This window comes from Megalobrama amblycephala, linkage group LG11 (genome assembly GCF_018812025.1).
Source record: "Megalobrama amblycephala isolate DHTTF-2021 linkage group LG11, ASM1881202v1, whole genome shotgun sequence".
Classification (NCBI taxonomy): Eukaryota; Metazoa; Chordata; class Actinopteri; order Cypriniformes; family Xenocyprididae; genus Megalobrama; species Megalobrama amblycephala.
Genome location: NC_063054.1, coordinates 23,228,339 through 23,247,774, shown reverse-complemented (window position 1 = coordinate 23,247,774; position 19,436 = coordinate 23,228,339). Strand labels below are relative to the sequence as shown.

Below are 19,436 nucleotides of genomic sequence, written 5' to 3'. Positions count from 1 at the left end.
TTTAGTTTTCTGATAATATAATTCACATAAAGTGTGGCAATAAATTAAATGTAACAACAAAAACAATCGTTTTAATAACACCTACTGAATTGTTCGTGACAAGTAAATGATGCTGTTATTTTATTGTTTTTATACTGTTTATATGACAGTATGACAGAATCATAACACACACACACACACACACACACACACCACTCTGTTTTTCTGTCAAACCGGAACCTTCATTCTGCACATACATTTATGGAGAACAAGTCATATACACATGAGATGATTAGTATGAGGGCACACATTACAAAAGCTAACAGCGAGCAAGCAGCAGAGAGCTAGATTTGTTCTAATTCTCCAGGGAAGTTTTATGAGTTGTAAGGTTGTAATTACTGTGTCAACTGCATACCTGTTGGTGTACCCTAAAATGTTAGGGTGATACAAAATGGCATTTCATCTGTTCAATAAAATACTCAGCTGATGAGTAATTAAACATTTGGATGAAAGAATGAACAAAAAAAGTCATAATGCATTTTGTTTAGTTGTGTAACTATTAACAAAAAAGAAGATGATACGACTCACTTTGCGATAACGTGTGTTGAAATGGTGCAGGAAAGGGTTGTACTCTAGCGGATCGTAACTCTCTAGAAACACAAAACCCTAAAACACAGTACACATTTTAGTTTTTAGGGTGATTTTGGAAATCATTATTGCGTTTTTTCCCTCATAATTTTCATGTTTTTTTTGTTGTAATTTTAAAAACTAATTTTAAAAGACAACAAAGAGAAAGTGTCATCATTTAGGTTTTAAATCTTTTTTTTTAAGTATTAAATTACCTTTTTTTAAAGTTTTTTTTTATTAGCATAACATATCTGGCCTTCAACGATAAAATAGAGAGAAAAAAACAGTATTTATTTTCTTTTTCTACTAAAACAGTAGCATCATTGACATCATTGATTCATTTTGTTAACTGCATTTCTGTTTTACCTTTAAAAGGTAAAATTTTAAATTCCCCTGATTAAGGATTACTATGAAAGGGTACTGTAATGTGACTGCTGAAATGGCTATTATAACTTACAGAGTGCATCTTAAAGTGCATTGTTATGCTAATTTATGTAAGAGCATATACTGTTATTCTGTAACTGTTTAATGGCTCATTTCTACTGAGCGGTACAGTTCAGTTCAGTACAGTACAGTATGATTCGGGATGGTAAACCCTGATCCGGTTCAAGTTTCCACTACCAACAGTACCCTTTTTTGATAGGCGTGGTGTATGGCAGAAAGTAGCAATCGAAGTCATTCTCGCATAAAGAAGAAAGTGACAGTAAACAACAATTGAAGATATACAGCAGTCCCACATTAAAATCACGTTCCGGGGGTAAAATCCACGTTTATGGTGGGGCTCCCATGATAAAATTTGTATTCCCGGGGCTATATATCATGTTATTTGGGGCTGCGAACATGAAAAACAACACACGGCAACGGTTTAAAAGTAGCCCGATTCCACATGAAAACTGCAGATTTGGCAACACCGCTCCCCTAAGCATGTGCAAGTGACAATTGTCTGTCAACCAATCAACATTCTGCAGTAAGTGTAGCTCTACCCTTTTGGTACCGGAACTATTAGTATGATTGTGCAAGGTATCCCAACAAAAGGGTCCCAAAAAAGTGGTACTATATGGTATTTTGGTACCATTCACAACTTCTGACAATGAAAACAGAATTAACTGCATACCGAACTGTATCGTGGAAACAAGCCATAAGCGTATACCTTAGCATTACAGTAGTTGATGTAGTGTGCATGCATGCTCCTCATCTTCTGTGTCTCACTGTAGCCATGCTGTGTAAAGTGTTGCTCCATACTCCTCTGTATCGGCAGCCACACACTCTGTGTCCAGCGCTTATAGAGCAATTTACTTTTCCTCAATTCCAGTGTGTCTCTTTGAGTGAGGTAGTGATCCAGATTCTGTACCAACACACACAAACACAAATGATTCTGAAGTAAATGGAAAAAAATCAAGGTTGAAAGGTCACTTAAAATATTACCTTTATGAATACAGCCTCAGTCTCCAGCAGTGGCTGCGTAATGGCATTAACTTCTTGCTGTTCAGAGTTTAATTGTTCCTGCAGGTGAACAGACAGTGTAGGTGGATGACTGTGCACCATTTTATAAAACAGTATGGAGTGTGTTTGTATGCAAATGTGGGTGTACCAGTAGTTGTTTTCTGGAGCTGAGAGAGAGGGTGTGTTGCATGTCATCTGCAGTCTTTGTATGTGTCATTGTGCTGGTTGGTCAGAACTTCATTTGCTTTGTAAATTAATTTCTTGTCTGACAAGATCACTGATGATGTGTGAAGACACTACGGGCACAAGAACAACATCACAGACAGATATGCACAAGTCTATGGCATTTTTCACTGTATCATATGAGCCATAAAAGCCTGATGTATAAAATACTCAACAAAAAATTGATTTTTGCTTTTTTTAATTTTAAATACATTGTCTAAAGGTTCGATAAACTGTATTGTCAGCATTGTCTTTTTATACTATGAAATATAATATGGCTGTGACATCACAGGACGAGTCTTACTGCAGTCCAGTCTGTAACCTGAAGTGCAGCATCTAATTCCCCAGGGTTTTCAACACAGAACACTCTGACACCACTCTGTACATGCAGGGAAGAAAGAAAAGGTATCCATGCATGAAGTCCTGAACTGTACAGTGCTGAAAGACTTTACCTGGCAGCTGAAAAATAAACAACATTCCAGTGTAATTTCATTAAAAAATGCCTGTATATATCCCTAAGACAGTGGCAAAGTAAGGAATGATCAACACCATAAAAAGGAACTTGTAATAACTTTGGCAGTAGTAGAGCTGAAGAATGATAAATAATTACTAAGCAGCAGTTTCATGACTTCAAAGCTCTGGAGTGCATTCAGTAAGAACTAAACACACCAATGCTGGTAGATGCATTATGTGAATGTAATAATCTAATCTACTAACATTCTATCAATCGGTTGAGATAAAAATGAGATTCAAAAAGAGTTAAAAATTGTGAACATATGTGAAAACAATAAAATAATTAGCTTCAAGAAGGTTTAATATGGCTTCCAAGTTCCAACTGTATTGAAACGTTTTTATTTACATATGTTTTCTCTCAAAATATACAGTATATGCAGTAAATATAAGAAAATTGACATAAAAATGAAAACTATGCAAGCAAGCTAATTTGTGAACCTCACCCTATTAGTCCATCGAGTAATTGAACTGAAACATGAATCGGAACATATGTAAAGTTTACACTCACGGCGTTGTCGAAATTATGCAAGAAACAGCAGCCAACAAGCAGCGACTCTGTCTGCTTTTCTGCGCGGCGTGCGCGTCCCCTTGTGTTGCTATAGTGACGTCTCTCATACCCAAAAGAATCGTGAGCGCGCTCCTTCAGACATGTGCAGACATAGGGGTGTTCGATTCCAGGTTTTTTGGAGTTGACTCCGACTCCCACTGTTGGAGTCGTTGGAATCGACTCCTCGACTCCATTTACTGTACATCAAAACGGTCATAAATAAGCAGAGATGGCAGTCCTTACACACTTAATTTATTTTTCCCCGACGCGAAGCCTTAAAATCCCCTCATTAAAACAACACACGTTTAGCGAGACTGTCTAAATTAGTCCAATTTAGAGATGACTTGATGAGTAGCATATCAACATTGCTAATTGCCGATACCTAATTTTACCGAGAGAAAAGTCACGAAAAACATCTGTGGTCGAATATTATGTCAGAATTAAATAAACGAGAAAGCAGGGATTCTTTAATGAATTAATCTCATTATGGTCGGGGGATGGCGCTAAACGCACATGATCATTGTCTTAAAAGTGCTTGGACATTAGAGTTAAAGATGCTAAAATTAATACTATACATAAAAAAATGCATACAATAATGTACACTTATTAAAGTGTTTATTATTGATGTGATTTTTTTAAATTATTTTTATGTAGGCTATGGTTAGGCTAGTTTAATGAACACGGTTAACTATGGAAAATCAAATCTATATTTATTGCAATAATATAAGCTACCATCAATAAGCCTACTAAAGCTGACACGGAGGTATGTATAATTACAAACTCACTATGACTGTTATCTATTTCTAAAGTAAGCTACATAAATGTATGTGACAAAGTTTCTGCGACAGCTTTCTGACGCGATTCGTCAGTGTCCGAATTCCTCGCTTCATTTCGTTCACTCCTTGCTTAGTGCACTTAACAATAGACATTATACATTTCACTGCCATGCATTATGTAGGCTATGGATTCGAGAATCAGTAAACAAGTGAGCGATTCCGGACACAGCAACAGAGTCGACGACACCGAGAGTCGATTCCTGTGCTGGAGTCGACCCCGACTCTGGGGCTATTCAGAGTCGAGGAATCGACTCTTTTAGAGTCGACTCCCCATCACTACAGACATGTTTAAAGCGTGTCTTTCAAACCATTTAAGGTTTATCCTCAGTCAGTTTTCGAATCAAAATTTTCCCCAGAGCCTTTGTTATTCATTTCATTAGGCTACAAAAAAATAAAGAAAAAATCCAAATAATACGAATTCATAGGTTAGCTACTCTTCATTTGATTGTTGATGGATTAGCCTACAATATGTAAATGGCCTTTTTTGTTGTTGCATATTTTATATGTGCATTTGTCTCATAGTCTACTACACACCCATAGTTTTCATATTAATTTGGACAATTTATTTGATAATTCTGCTTTCTGTTTCTAAGAATAAGAATCAATTTGTTTAACATTGTTGTACTGATAACTGCAGAACTCTACTTCATACAGGCAAAAATGATTTAAAGGGGTTATCCATCATGGCACAGAAAACTGAGGCACAGTGAAATATGTATAGAAGTGGTATTTATACATCTAGGCCTATATTTGACCACTGTATATTGTATATTTCAACTTAGGCGAACTATAAAAGTATGTACACTGATCAGGCATAACATTATGACCACTGACAGGTGAAGTGAATAACACTGATTATGGGGTGTTCCCGGTCTGCAGTGGTCAGTATCTATCAAAAGTGGTCCAAGGAAGGAACAGTGCTGAACTGGTGACAGGGTTATGGGCGGCCAAGTCTCATTGATGCACATGGGGAGTGAAGGCTGGTTCTAAAGGCGTCAGAATACACAGTGCATCGCAGTTTGTTGCGTATGGAGCTGCATAGCCACAGACCAGTCAGGGTGCCCATGCTGATCCCCGTCCACCACCAAAAGCACCAACAGTTCTTTTACATCACGTGGATGGCCGGGTGTGTGTGCGTCGCTTACCTGGGGAACACATGGCACCAGGATGCACTATGGGAAGAAGGCAAGCCGGCGGAGGCAGTGTGATTCTTTGGGCAATGTTCTGCTGGGAAAACTTGGGTCCTGCCATCCATGTGGATGTTACTTTGACACGTACCACCTACCTAAGCATTGTTGCAGACCATGTACACCCTTTCATGGAAACGGTATTCCATGGTGGCTGTGGCCTTTTTCAGCAGGATAATGCTCCCTGCCACAAAGCAAAAATGGTTCAGGAATGGTTTGAGGTGTTGACTTGGCCTCCAAATTTCCCAGATCTCAGTCCAGTCGAACATCTGTGGGATGTGCTGAACAAACAAGTCTGATCCGTGGAGGCCCCATCCGCAACTTAAAGGACATAAAAGATCTGCTGCTAACATCTTGGTGCCAGATACCACAGCACACCTTCAGGGGTCTAGTGGAGTCCATGCCTTGACGAGTCAGGGCTGTTTTAACAGCAAAAGGGATACCAACACAGTATTAGGAAGGCGGTCATAATGTTATGCCTAATGAGTGTATATATTTACACAATCCAGATAGTGGGTGAGGCACACCAGATCTAAAAATGTCATTCTCATTGTTTGTATTCACCTTAGACATGTGAAGCTTTTAGGCACTGATTGCATAATATTGGCTACCCTCATTATGGTGGATGTTAAAAAACAGATAAAAGAGGTTCCTCAATTCAAAATGCAAAATTAATTATATTATTCAGGTGCTTATAATATATTGTAAAATGCAAAACATAATGAAAAACAAATAAACAAATCAGTGACTTTATTGGTGAATTATGTCAAGAGTGTATAATTATCTCTAAGAGTGGTTAGCTGAGGCCCCCTATGAACTTGTAATGCTCAAAGGAAATGTCTATATCTGTAGCTTCCTGCAATCTGCATAGCTTCAATACGGAAACAAAAACAACCGAGCGACCTAACAGGACAATGAACAGCTGAGCACACACAATATGAAAATATACAAAATAGATTATGAACGTAAAACTTGTGTTGGCTATTGTGATGTTACTGGTATGCGTCATACCAAGCGTCATATCTGCCACGTCATTAAAGGGAATCCTCAAGAGCAACTTCCTTGTCTGTGGTTTGCCATTTTACAAACCTCTGCAAAGCGATGGGAACCCAGCTACTGAGGTAAATGAACATTACATTTCTGAAAAGTCAAAGTAACAATAGATCCTTATAATATATCCTATATCATTATGCTAGAGCTGTATTGTTAGAAAGTTTACACATTTGCTTAGAGCCTACTAAACAATGTGTGTTCAGCATGCTTATCGTTCAGAGAGCATCGATTCCTGATCAAACAGGGGAAAGTTTGTGTGTAAAACAAATGTAATTTCTACCTAAACAAGTTAGCTCAGTGATTCATCTTGAAGACTTTCAAAATGTGCCTCTAAGCATTGTCCCTCCTTTTTTAAAGCTTTGATTTGTATTTGTGGCTACCAAAAGAATACAACAAACTCTTGAGAAGAGGTATGAAATGACACCAGTCACATCAAATAAGTATTTGAACTAGTCAATAAACACTACATTAAATATTAACTTATGCTTTATTTCTAACACAGCTGAAGAACTGACAAGGAACATACTGTCAAGGTTAGAGTTATAAGTTAATTATAAAGAGTTATCCTTCTGTTAGTAAAAATTCTTACCTCATTATGCTAAAATACCTTCTTTTTTTTTTTTCTTCTAGGCCTAACGATTGGCCCATGGACTCTATCTACACCCTCAGTTTAAAAGCTAGTGGTCAATTTGGCCCAATCAAGTTTATTAACACGTGTGTCCCTGACTCATATTTGGTTGCCTTATATAATTGCTATATTAAATATGACTATATTGCATCTCTTTTCAACTTTTTTGAAAAGCTGAGGGCACCTATGGTCTTTTTACGAGCTGAAATGTATAATGAGGCCAAAGCGTCTTGGTTATTTTGGTCTCAATTCAACATCACTAAAGATGCATCTGAAAAAGACAAGTATGTAACAGATGCTTGGAGCGAGCCAGAAGACCATTTACACATGTTTAATGACCTTCTAGTGAGCAACGACAAACTGAGGTAAATGCATTTCCTACTTTGTCCGTTCTAAACTAGAAATGAAATCAGCGTCTGGATGTAAATGTACATATGATTTGTATTTCGGTGGCTTTTCATTTTCATATTTTACTGTTAATTTCATTTTCACAAATTAACAGTAAAATATCCAAAAACCACAAGGCCAGTGTTATATATTTTGTTCACTTGAGTATTTACAATATCCCAAATGTTTCCAACTATTTGTAAAGCGTGAGAAAATTGCAATTTTAACCAAGCCTCCGGGACGTGTGAGGAGTCGCCTGTCAATTGCGTCATACCCGCGTTGACAGGCCCAGACATGTTCAGACTCACATCGTTTAACATTATTATTTTCTCTACCCCAGCAAATTTCAACATCTTGGCAATGTGCATGCCCTGGGACTTGAGAATCTGCATCCTTTGCTCATTCTAGTGGACATACATCAGGGAATGGATACAGCACCACTCCTACATATTGAAGATGATTATTACAGGTAAAAACTTTTTTGGACATAGTACCATTGCCACCTCAAGTATTACAATTATCAGTCATTTGGTCAAGTTTCAAGGTCAAGCTGTTTTGCTATTTTCTTTGGGCCCAATTGCTTTAGCTGCTAATGAGCAGGCTAGCAATTTTAGGGTGCTTTCACATCTGACTCATTTAGATCGGTTGAATCGTACTAGAGTTCGTTTCCCCCTTTGGTGCGGTTCGTTTGGGCAGGTGTGAAAGCGGGAACTGCACTTTTTATTGTGGCCTTGCTTGCTCTGAAAAATATCAATTGGCTTGTATTTAAAGGGTTAGTTCAGCCAAAAATGAAAATTATGTCATTAATTACTCACCCTCAGTGAGGCCTCTATTGCAATTTCAAAACACCGCTTTGAAGCTTTACGAATCTTTACAAATCTTTACGAATATTTTGTTTCGAATCAGTGGTTCGGAGTGCCAAAGTCTTGTGATTTCAGTAAACGAACCACTGGTTCGAAACAAAAAAAGAGCTTCAAAGCAGTGTTTTGAAATCAGCCGTAACTAGATATTGTTGATCGTTTTATATATATATATATATATATATATATATATATATATATATAGGGAAAGTGAGGTGAGTTGTGCCAGTTTTTACTCAAAGTGACTTTAAAGTGAGGCCATGGCAGTAATGCAAAAACTTAAGAATGTACATATATTTCAGGATGTGGTGCATGCCTGAGCACAATAACTTTGGATCTGAAATAAATTGTTTCAGAAATATAGCTTTTGGAAAAAAAGTGGTCTTGTGGCACAACTTGCCCCTTGTGCGGGGTAAGTTGTGCCTTTGGGGAGAATACGTAGGTGTAATTTGTGCCAGTCATTTCTGAAGTAAAACAGAACATTTTAATGTTATGAACAGTAATGCTATATGAAAGCAAGACAAATTCAATACAAAATTACTCATTTAAGGTTTATTTAGATATTGTCACCCTATTAAACTGTTGGAATAGGCTAAGTCATATTTTGTAGTTTTTGGGAAAACACAGAAAACTTAAATACACAATATATGATATTTGTGAATCATTTCAGGCAAAAAGGCTTCGGCAATAGATGCCTGTTGACATACATAGAACGCTGTCTCTCAATTATAAGAATAACATATAAGAATACGCCATGTTCCAAATTATTATGCAAGTGACATATCAGTAAGATTTCAGTAGAATAAACATTCAGATTTTAGTTTTTCTAAGAAAATGTTTGTTTGTTTATTTATCCATGTCTTATAACTGGTATCAGTCTCAGACAAAATAATTTGCCAGGTCTACCCTACTTAGAAAACCTACTACCTAGAAACCCTACTTAGAGGTTGTTCCACATTATTAAGCAAGTCACAGTTTTCAAAATGGGGAGGAAGAAAGATCTTTCTGAAGATGAAAATACCTGTTTGCTGCTAAACACTGGCTTTTTTTTTATAGCTGCCCTTTTAATACAATTAATTTTTTTTGACAGGAACTTTCATTAATAAGCCTTTATCTGACCAAGTTCTGCTGTGCTCTAAATCACTCACAAATCTTATGATAATTTGATAATATCCATTCAGTTTTCACACAATATTAGTTGTTTTCATACCTTTTGCACAACATTGGACCATTTCATGCTTTTCATCTTCAGAAAGTGCGTTTTATAAGTGTGTGGCATGATGGGTTTTGGTCTAAAATCAAGAATGTCACATAGTTTAACTGCTAAATTGTAAGAGTACAATGTACAGTTACAAATTAATAATATGTTGAAAATAATCATATGTGGGGGTGAGTTGTGCCACTGGCACAACTTAACCCAGGCCCTCTGGCACAAATCACCCCGGACCCACAAGTTTGAAAAACTACCATGATCCAGCAGTTAAGAGCTAACATCATGCTAACTGTATAGACTCATTGTGTAGCCTGCTAAAGCACTTAAACATGTGTGAAATGTTTACAAACTTGTCTATAATTGTTAATAATTGACACTACCATCAAAAAACCTTGATCATAGAAATTTTACTTTGAAAGGGAAAAAACAGTTCTTTTAGCTAAAATGTGCTTTCCTCTCATGCCATGTATCTCTCTTCTTTGGAGGATGAGTAAAATTGATGGCTTTTCAAAATTATGTGGTCACATGACCAATTTCTTCTATGGTTTTCCAGAAACAATGGGTGGAACTACTTCCCCCCTGGCACAAATCACCCCACTCTCCCCTATATATATATATATATATATATATATATATATATATATATATATATATATATATATATATTTTTTTTTTATGTTATTAATATTATTATTATTATTATTATTATTATTTATTTTTTTTGGCGCACAAAAAGTATTCTTGTCATTTTATATTAAGGTAGAACCACTACTCACATGAACTGTTTTAAATATGTCTTTAGTACTTTTCTGGATCTTGAGAGGTTCATTTGACATTGCTGGCAATAGAAGCCTCTCTGAGCCATTGGATTTCATCAAAAATATCTTAATTTGTGTTCTGAAGATGAACAAAGGTCTTACGGGTGTAGAACGACAAGAGGGTGAGTAATAAATTACATTATTTATTGGGTGAACAAACCCTTTAAGGTTGCATCACAAATGTACTGGCTTCATACTCATATTTTTTACTGTACATTACCAAAGTTGTGTTGTACCTCCATTGAAACTTTTTAATTGATTTTTTTTTTTTTTTTTTTAAGGACCTATGAACTCCAGTTTTTACTGATGTCAAGGACATCCTTCTCTACTCACATGATTGTTGGTTTAAACCTCTTTGATCGATGGGTTTTCTATGATAATGAGGATCCATCCTATGAGGATTTTAACCTGGACTTTAATGGAGACTTCATTATCCATTTTGCTGGCTATGTTAGAACACAGAATGGTATGTTTATTTACCATTTCACTCTATGTGTGCAATAGTGCAATAGTGTCCATACTTTCCTCAAGCCCATATTTTCCCTATTTTCACATTTTATTATTACAATTTTTCATTGAATAGTTTTAAAATATTTCTTTAAATTATGGAATAAACAGAATGACTGTCTTAACGTTTGACTTTATCGTTTTACCAGTGCAATTCGGAGTAGCTGAAGAGGGATGCTATGGAGCTGTTCCTTTTAATCATTCCTTTGGCTTTCAAAAGGAACACATCGACTGAGTTGTGATCAATCACATCAGCATTAAACACCGAGTCTCTGTCAGCTCACTAGTTCGGTAGTTAGGGCACTGATCAGGACTGTCTCAGTCGCAAAAATCTCAATCTCAGAGCTGATCTGATTTGATCTGCTGCACAACACTTATCTCTCATGTTTCCCCAAAGACAGTATACAGAACATTCAATGAAACAGTGTCATATCTATATGCAAACCTGAAGCTTTCAGCTGTATGGGCAGACAGAGATGATTTGCACAGAAATATGTCTCCTTTGTTTAATACCAAGCAGCAGAGATTATTGACTGTTTTGAGATTTTCACAGAGAAACCATACAATCTGACAGCAATCTTTTGTAGAATTGTAGTGTAGAAATGTGCTGATGTATTGCACCTAGAATACTATATATAATTTTATAATGTAATTTTGTGCTGATGCTTTATCCAGTCTTGCATGAACAATAAAGCATGCATAATTAAATTTTTCAAAATGTTGTTTATTGTCTTCTTGTAATCAACATTTCAACAGCCAAATGAAGTATGCAAACCAAATGTTGTACACACAGGATGATTTGTAGATTTATTTTATTTTATGTAATCACAGGTATATGCACTTATAGCGTTAGCAAGATAATTAATAATATCCATGATCTGTAAACCAGATATTTAACTTATCCATGAATGAGGATGGATGCAGTGATGTTATAATGCCAGAATAAAACAATAAATACATTTATTACATTTTAAGATATTTTAATCACAAGTGAAATGGCTGTATTGGACTTTGGACAGTCAAACTGAATGAACTTTTGACACTTCAAAATCTTTAAAATACCGTTATTTGTAGCAAAATATAATTAAACCCTTTTGGATTCAATAAAATAGATCTAGTTCCTTGCATACTTTGGATGTCATATCTTTGTTTTTATTATTATTATTAAGACCTTTGGACAAAAAGTAACGTCATTGAACCAGACAATACAGAGGTAGATGGAGGACAATAATTTACAAATTATTTTGGCTCTAAAGGTATAATATACCAGAATGTACTATAATAAATTACACTATTAAACTATCTACACTATACACATACATTTCTGATGTTGACTTGTCTTAATCTATTTACTTTTTAATAAGGGAAATCAATGTATAATTAATGTAATTAGTTTTTTTTAAAAAAGATTTTATGAACTGTAAAACTATTTAGCTAAAACTTTGTTTTCAGTCAATATTATCCCAAAAAGCAAATGTAAACATCTCAATTGCATTGTCTGTAAATATGCAACAAACAAATGTACAGATGTCCTATTCTTGATTACAAGCCTAGAGAACATTTTTCAACTCAGCCTCGTTAAACAGTGCTTATTTAAAAAAAAAAAAGTTGTTCCATATGGCATTACCATAATCCACATCCACATTTTTCAACGAAAAATACAATTTTTAAAAATGTATAAGAACTTTGTAAACCTGAATAAGTGGGGCTAACTCAAAAGATTTGAGGTAGTTACATCAATTTTTTTGAGTTAAGATGTTCCCAATTTTAAGTAAGCAGAACTATCCAGTTTTGAGTACTCATGCATGTTAATTGCTCTTAACTTTAAGTACTGAGTATATTTAATTTCATGGATGTGAAAAAAATCACTACTACAGACAGTCGACAGATGGCGCTCATTTGACATAACTTCAGTAGTTTGCACAGATCAAATCCAGTATCTGATCTAACTTACTGTAAAGGGATAGTTCATCCAAAAATGAAAATTCTGTCATCGTTTACTGACCCTCAAGTTATGAATTTCTTCTTCTGAACACAAATGAAGATATTTTGATGAATGATGGGTTACCAAGCAGTAGGGCCCTTTAACTGTTTAGTTACTGACATTCTTCAAAATATCTTCTTTTAAGTTTGTTTATTTATTTATTATTCTGAAAATGACAAAATATGTGTATATTCAATGGGGCATATCCAGCACTCGTGGCCAACAGAGACAACATTGTTTTTATCAACATCATATTTTTGATCAAGTAACTGCTGCACTGGTGAGCATAAGAGACTTTAAAAAATCTTACCCCAAACTTTGAGCAGTAGTGTATATCAGTTGTAAATGTTTATGTTTTGAGAGTGCAAATGAGAGTGTCTATTCACTAGTGTCTTTATACATTATCTATGTATGTGTATGTACATGTTTCAGGACCATGTGTGGTCTTGAGCTTGATGGACCGCACACAATGCAGCTGCGTGGTCCGCAGTATGGCAGTGAAGTAAGTGTGAACATGAGAGGCCTTTGTGAAAACACTGTGTTGCTCATGTGTGGTTAACATCAGGTGTACTGTATGAAGTTGATCTGTATACTAGTTATGTGAGGGTAAAAATGACTCAAAAGTTGGCAATTTATATAAAAAATATAACATTTTATTTAAAACTACCAAAGTGAAAACATGTAACTTTTTGGTCACACTTCTCAATAAAATATTGGACAAGCTGTACCAAGAACAGTCAAGTCAGCACATGAAACCATCATTAAACATGGTGAAGCAAGAGAAGAAAAAAAAAAAGACAAATGCTTTGAATTTAAATTAACTTAAGCTGTACAAAATATGTACATTATTTACAGCTTTCAAAAAATAGATACTGTAATTAAAAAAGAATGAAGCTACAATTCATCCAGTCTTTTTGACAGGGGTACTGACTCTCTCCCAGCAGGAGGAGCCAGATAGTCGAAGTCAAACACTCAGTGCTATATTACCCTTCATAGTTCTTGGCCTAACTTCATGTCTTAGTTCAGCTCAATCAAACTCTGAGCCAACAAATTCAACTAAACGTAAGAGCACATCATTTTTTCTGTCTCCTTCTTCCACCTTCTCTCAGCTTGATGAGGAGATTAGCTTCTGGGGTTAAAAGCTGCCATCTGTTTCTTACTATTTTTGCTCTCAGAATCTGAATCTGCCCACCACAGTTTAGGGGAGGGGCTTGGCGTCATCTGCCAATCAGTGACATTGGGCGTCACAGAGTCGGACTATAGTGCAGTATTGTTTTTTAGGGGGCGTCCGAACTGAGCCCGGTCATTTTACAATCCCCACCCCCTAGCTTCAGACATCCACCATGACAAATGAATATACACATACAGCATATAAATCCAGAGCCCATGTACAAGATACAAACACATACACGCAAAAAGACGTAAAATGAAAGCAACGAATCATAAAAAACAAACAAGTACTTTGTGCTGAGATATGAGATGGATATCTGTTCAGTTCAAGTGGACAGTCACTGCATGGAACTCCTTGTTGCAGTCGTCTCCTCACGCCATGTCACCAACCATTTTCTTGTAGTACATGGACTCAAAGATGTCGTTCTCACCGGGGCAGTTGTAGTGGCATGCGCAGGTCTTGATAAACATCATCTGCTTCTTCATGACTTGGCCGTCGGGACACTTGAACTCCATGGGCAAGGTAGCGGTTCTGTGAGGGGTGCAGCAGCGACCGTCCGTGCACACACCGCAGAACTTGGGGCGGTAAGACTTGGTAGTGGTGCAGCCAGAAACCTCAAACTTCATGGGTTTAGAGACACGTGGCGTACGGATGCACTTCTTCCCTTTCTGTAAAGACAGAATGAAAAATTAGCCATCAAGTTTTTTGATGCCGTCATCATCATTATGTGTCAGTGCCAAAGAGTAAGCTGTGCGATTGGTTGCTGCTTACCCTGATTTTCTCCTCCAGGTGTGACTCACAAGGGCGGACCATGCAGAGGCGGGACTGCTTCTCCAGACGGCACTCAAGGTTGTCATTGGTAACACGGGTAGAAATTCCCAATCCGCAGGTCTTTGAGCATGCGCTCCATTCTGTGGTTTGAACTAGGCAGTTCTCTCTCATCATGGAGGGATCTGGCCCGTATGTCTCCTCCTCTCTGTAAGCTACAAAACAAGACAAGACGTTACTCAACACATTCCATCCTGCAGCATGATGTCATCCTACTGTTCATGCCATTACATCATTGCGTCAGTATTCATTCCAACCTCCTTAATGGAGACTATTACTGTGTCAGTTCTGACTCAGTGGACAGTCAAGATCAAGGAATGCTCACCTGCCAAAGCTGATCCCACAAAGGTGGTCTGGTGAGGGGAGTCACACACCCACTCCTCGCAGCATTTCCCTGGCACTTTCACCCTGCGGGGCATTGGGCAGTCGGGGCTGGGAAGCCTGATGTCCATTCCACAGAGGGGCACGCAACCTACGGCACCGTCCAGACACGTGCACTGGTATTTACAACTGCTCTGGAAGGACTCTCCGCTGCGGTATACCATCCCACCGAACACGCAAGTGGCACCATCTCTGGCTATGGGACGCAGATGGAAGGTGGTTTACAATTCTGACTCAACTCAACAACAATAGACTCAGCATCTGTATGTCAAAAGCCAAGATCCTCACCTGTGCAGACTCCGATGCGACGGTTGCTTGGGGAGCCGTATTCACAGTAAAGGCCTTTGTGGGGGTCGCAAACATCTCGCTCTGTGCACAGCTCGCCCAGTTGCTTGGCACACACTCGGCAACACCCACAGGTGTCCGGCACCAGGCTTACGCCGGGCGAACACTGGGGTGGCACATCAGGGCATAGGCATTGTCCACTGCACTCCTGAGCCACTGCCTGAGGAATAAGACATAGTGTTCTAGTGAGAGTTTGAACATTTGCTCAACATTGACCTTAAAGGAAATCTCTGATGGGTTGTTCAAGAAATACACATTTTGAGGAATTTCATACTGGCAAAAATGTAAAGATATAGCCTGATCACACTAATTTTCTAGATCTCCACATGCATGTCTTGTTCTCATAATAGTGCATTAAAAGGACTTACCCATCTTAAGAAAGTCAGGCAAAGCAGAGCAATCAGATTCATTCCAGAAAACATGATGACCTCTTCTTTACAATCTGTATCAAGAAAATCTTCTTTTGTGATCCTTCAATATCTTGCCGCTGTACTGCAGTCTACTCTTCAGATTTGATCAAGCCGATCTCGTTGCGCAGTCTTTGAATCCAGTTCCTCCTGATCTTGTCGAGTGAAAGCTAGAGTTTAGCTTCGGTACGAAGTTTAGGCAGAGCCGAGATGAGCTACTGTTGCTTCTCTCTGGAGGACTTGGAGTGTTCTGATTCTCCAGCAGCAGCTGAGCTACCTTTATACACGCTGCGCTGCGGTGGACTGCCTCCACCTCAATGGAACGCTGGATAAACATGGGCATTCCTGGCATTCTTTCCAAGTTTCCTGCCCCCCTCCGCTCTCCACTCCCCTCTCCCCCTCCACTGGACCTGCACCCGCTGCCATCCTACATTCCTGGGCTGTCACATAGCAAAATAAAAGTGCAGTCTTGGCATTACATTGCAGTACTTGGTTGTAGATGGGTGCATGTTTTTCGGATTTATTGACAGTTCAGGATGATGGTGTTAGATTTTCAGTGGCCAATAAGCATCAGTTAAAGGACAGTTCATCTATAAATTAAAATTCTGTCATTATTTATAAAATGAAGACATTTGGAAATGTTGTCCATACATTGAAAGTCAGTGGAATCCATTGTTTTATTTAAACCTCACTGACATTCATTATATGGGCAACAATAGTTGAAACATTCTTCAAAATATCTACGGGAAAGTAAATAATGACAGAATTTCAATTTCTGAGTGGACATAACTTGTCATAGCTTTTTAAAACAACAATACAGGCATCTTGAAAATATTTATTCATAATTCTGCGTGGTGTATTACTATTTTTAGACTTGCATTATGTACTTTTTGCACATCTTACATAAGTTTTCTTGTGACACTGCAACTGGATTCTGACTGATTGCTTTAATCTTGATGTTTTTCTGTAATTGTATACTTTCACCTGGCTAATAACATTTAGTCAGCTGTGTGTTTTACAGTGCAGGTGCCGTACGATTCTATTTTACTCCTTCAGACAGCAGACAGAAGGGCAGCAGGAAAGTGGCTAGACTTTAGCGTTTGTATATTTTTTTTAAAAACAAAAAAAGAAGGATCCCCAGACTCCCCTCCTCACTCTTATGAAAGGGAGCACTGCCTCTTACCAGCCGGCGAATCGGAAATGAAAAACTCCCAGAGAAGAAACGGGAGGTGAAGGAATGTTATCCCCCTGCCAGCAGACGTACTGTTACTACATGCACACAGTCTCAGAGGAAGACTTGCCTTATATGGGAATCTTCACTCTAGTCTAGGCTCTCTTGTTGCCACCCCCCCACCTCATTCTCTTGTCCACACTCTTTTACTCTGGTCTGAAAACAGTGTTGCTGGTGTTGAGGATTGTAATGTGCCTGTCTGTCAACAACCTCTCATTCCAGCTCAGATCTCAAATCTGCCCCCCCCCCTTTACAGCCAAGATTAGGCTCATCATGATGCTGAGTACAACAAAATGCTGATAACTCTAAAAAGTTTTTTTTTAAATAATTTACCTGTCAGTCATTAACAATGTGTTGTGCGTGTGTTAGTCCGTGCAAGTTTTTCTGTGGCCAAGCAGGATAGACCGTGCCCACAGTCTGGTGGCTAAATAAACATAACTGTGTGTGGCGCAATTCAGGTGTGTGTAAAAATCGTGTTCTTACCTTCGTACTCTGTGCTAAGCTCTTTTAGTGCCTGCAGCTACATTCCTGCCTCAATGAAGCAAAGATAAATACTTTCAGCTCTGCTAAACTTTAATGTCATGCATACTACCTCCCTAGGAGGATGAAGAAGGTCTGAAACTTTACCACCAACAGAATATTTCAGAAACAGCTTTCTGCCAGGTCTTTGAACAGAAGCATTTCTGTAACCCCCATCACAGAGTTTATTCAAGCTGGCACACTGCTCTAAAAGAGGATGATGGAAAAGCTGACGATGTCGTAAAACAGTTGAGAAGGAAAAAAGGCAACTGTTTAATAACTGACTTTAAAAAGGTGGTTGTAAATGATGACCCGATTCTAAAACTGGTGGGAGTGACGTGGACTGCAAACAGGACTAAATTTGGTGAGCTAAGACAGTATTCATGTATCAGTTGCTGAGAGAGGTCAAAGGTCACTGTCTAATGATGTAATGGAAAAGACTCCAGGCATTAGGGAAATGAAAACCTGTTGACAGAAGTCACTGGGGTATGTGGTCACATGACTGCATTTCACTTTCCTTCCCAAGCGGGGTAGGGTCATGGTTAGGCAGGTGGGTGTTCTGCACATAATTTGGAGGCTGTTTATTGTTCTCTAGACAAACGTGAACAAAGCTTGAATACTTTGGAGCCATGTTCTGGCTGCCAGAAGCAATTTTCCATAGCTGCACAATTCCAGCATCCCATTTTCATTCTGTCTGGACAGCTCCCAGACCAGTTAATTTGAGCGCTCAGGTTACCAATGTTCAACCAAAATATGCTGTCTGTATCGTATTGGTATTTTTTTTTTTTTTCTTACCCAAACCAAGTATTTGTTTTGGACTGGCTCTTTGTCTAGTCTAATGTGATTGGTGAAAAGTGATTGGACTTGTCCAAAGAACAAACAAGGATGCTTGAATATACATGAATAGAGATCATTTATCAGATAATTGAGCAGGAGGCTGACATGATGGAAAACAGGCCTGCTATGACTGCTGTCTGTAGTACTTCACAAATAATAAGTTTTGATCTATCTATCTATCTATCTATCTATCTATCTATCTATCTATCTATCTATCTATCTATCTATCTGTCTGTCTGTCTGTCTGTCTGTCTGTCTGTCTGTGTTTTGACAAATATTGTATTTCTAGGTAAAAAATTAAGGTGCAGCAACATTTACCATTGCTCCGTGAAATTTTGTGGAAAAAATCCAGTCATTATAGTCATAGGAATCTGGGCTTTTCAAAGTTTCACATGAGGGTGAAAATATTTCCCACGCAGATTTCACTCATGTTCAAGTTGGTCATGTACTGTAAATTTGCCAGTGTCGACCTATGCAATTGACAATGGACCTTTTTTGTCCAAGAAATTTAGTTGAAATATCACTATTGTGACCACACCTTTACAATTATATGAATTTCAATTCATTTTACAGTTTTTCTCAGTCGCTTTGGTGCATTTCTCACATCACTATTTACATTTACACAACAGTTAATGCAGTTCTCAAAACAATTAGAACAAACTGCAAAACCTAGTTGATAAGCTGCAAAAGCATGTCACTTGCTCAAAATGGATAGGTCATTCCTCAAAAGCAAGTATTCATGTCAGTGTCATCAAGATGAAAAGTCCTGACACCATTGTTTATGAACAAGATAGTCAAATGGCTTTGTCATGTTTTCATTATGACAGTTTACTCTGTCAATGTTTTCCAATGCAAAAAAGTCAGATCTTGGTGACACTACCTGAAAATGTTCAAGACAGCACTATATACTATT

At 37.8% G+C, this 19,436-nt stretch overlaps 3 protein-coding genes across 7 annotated transcripts; 1 reads left to right on the top strand and 2 right to left on the bottom strand.

Annotated features, from left to right (window-relative positions):
- Window positions 1-101: 101 nt before the first annotated feature.
- fam228a (family with sequence similarity 228 member A) lies at window positions 102-3,781 on the bottom strand. 5 transcript variants are annotated; one of them, XM_048206781.1, is made up of 7 exons: window positions 3,293-3,374; window positions 2,724-2,730; window positions 2,576-2,650; window positions 2,198-2,345; window positions 2,032-2,109; window positions 1,757-1,951; window positions 102-645 (listed from the first exon to the last, which is right to left on the bottom strand). In XM_048206781.1, exons 4-7 carry the CDS (start codon window positions 2,264-2,266, stop codon window positions 508-510), a joined length of 480 nt encoding a protein of 159 aa, XP_048062738.1. In that variant the 5' UTR covers window positions 2,267-2,345; window positions 2,576-2,650; window positions 2,724-2,730; window positions 3,293-3,374; the 3' UTR covers window positions 102-507. The 5 variants fall into 5 exon arrangements, with proteins under 5 accessions (XP_048062738.1, XP_048062734.1, XP_048062736.1 ...); XM_048206777.1 differs by having other exon boundaries at window positions 2,576-2,730; window positions 3,293-3,781; XM_048206779.1 differs by lacking the exon at window positions 2,724-2,730 and having other exon boundaries at window positions 3,293-3,404.
- Window positions 3,782-6,247: 2,466 nt separating this feature from the next.
- Window positions 6,248-11,657, top strand: LOC125278045. The gene is made up of 7 exons (XM_048206770.1): window positions 6,248-6,475; window positions 6,765-6,817; window positions 6,910-6,940; window positions 7,038-7,400; window positions 7,763-7,891; window positions 10,595-10,779; window positions 10,970-11,657. The coding sequence occupies exons 1-7, from the start codon at window positions 6,456-6,458 to the stop codon at window positions 11,053-11,055; spliced, it is 867 nt and encodes a 288-aa protein (XP_048062727.1). The 5' UTR covers window positions 6,248-6,455; the 3' UTR covers window positions 11,056-11,657.
- Window positions 11,658-13,435: 1,778 nt separating this feature from the next.
- ccn2a (cellular communication network factor 2a) lies at window positions 13,436-16,229 on the bottom strand. Its single transcript, XM_048206769.1, has 5 exons — window positions 15,898-16,229; window positions 15,473-15,689; window positions 15,129-15,380; window positions 14,747-14,958; window positions 13,436-14,643 (listed from the first exon to the last, which is right to left on the bottom strand). The coding sequence occupies exons 1-5, from the start codon at window positions 15,949-15,951 to the stop codon at window positions 14,347-14,349; spliced, it is 1,032 nt and encodes a 343-aa protein (XP_048062726.1). The 5' UTR covers window positions 15,952-16,229; the 3' UTR covers window positions 13,436-14,346.
- Between the last annotated feature and the right edge of the window lie 3,207 nt (window positions 16,230-19,436).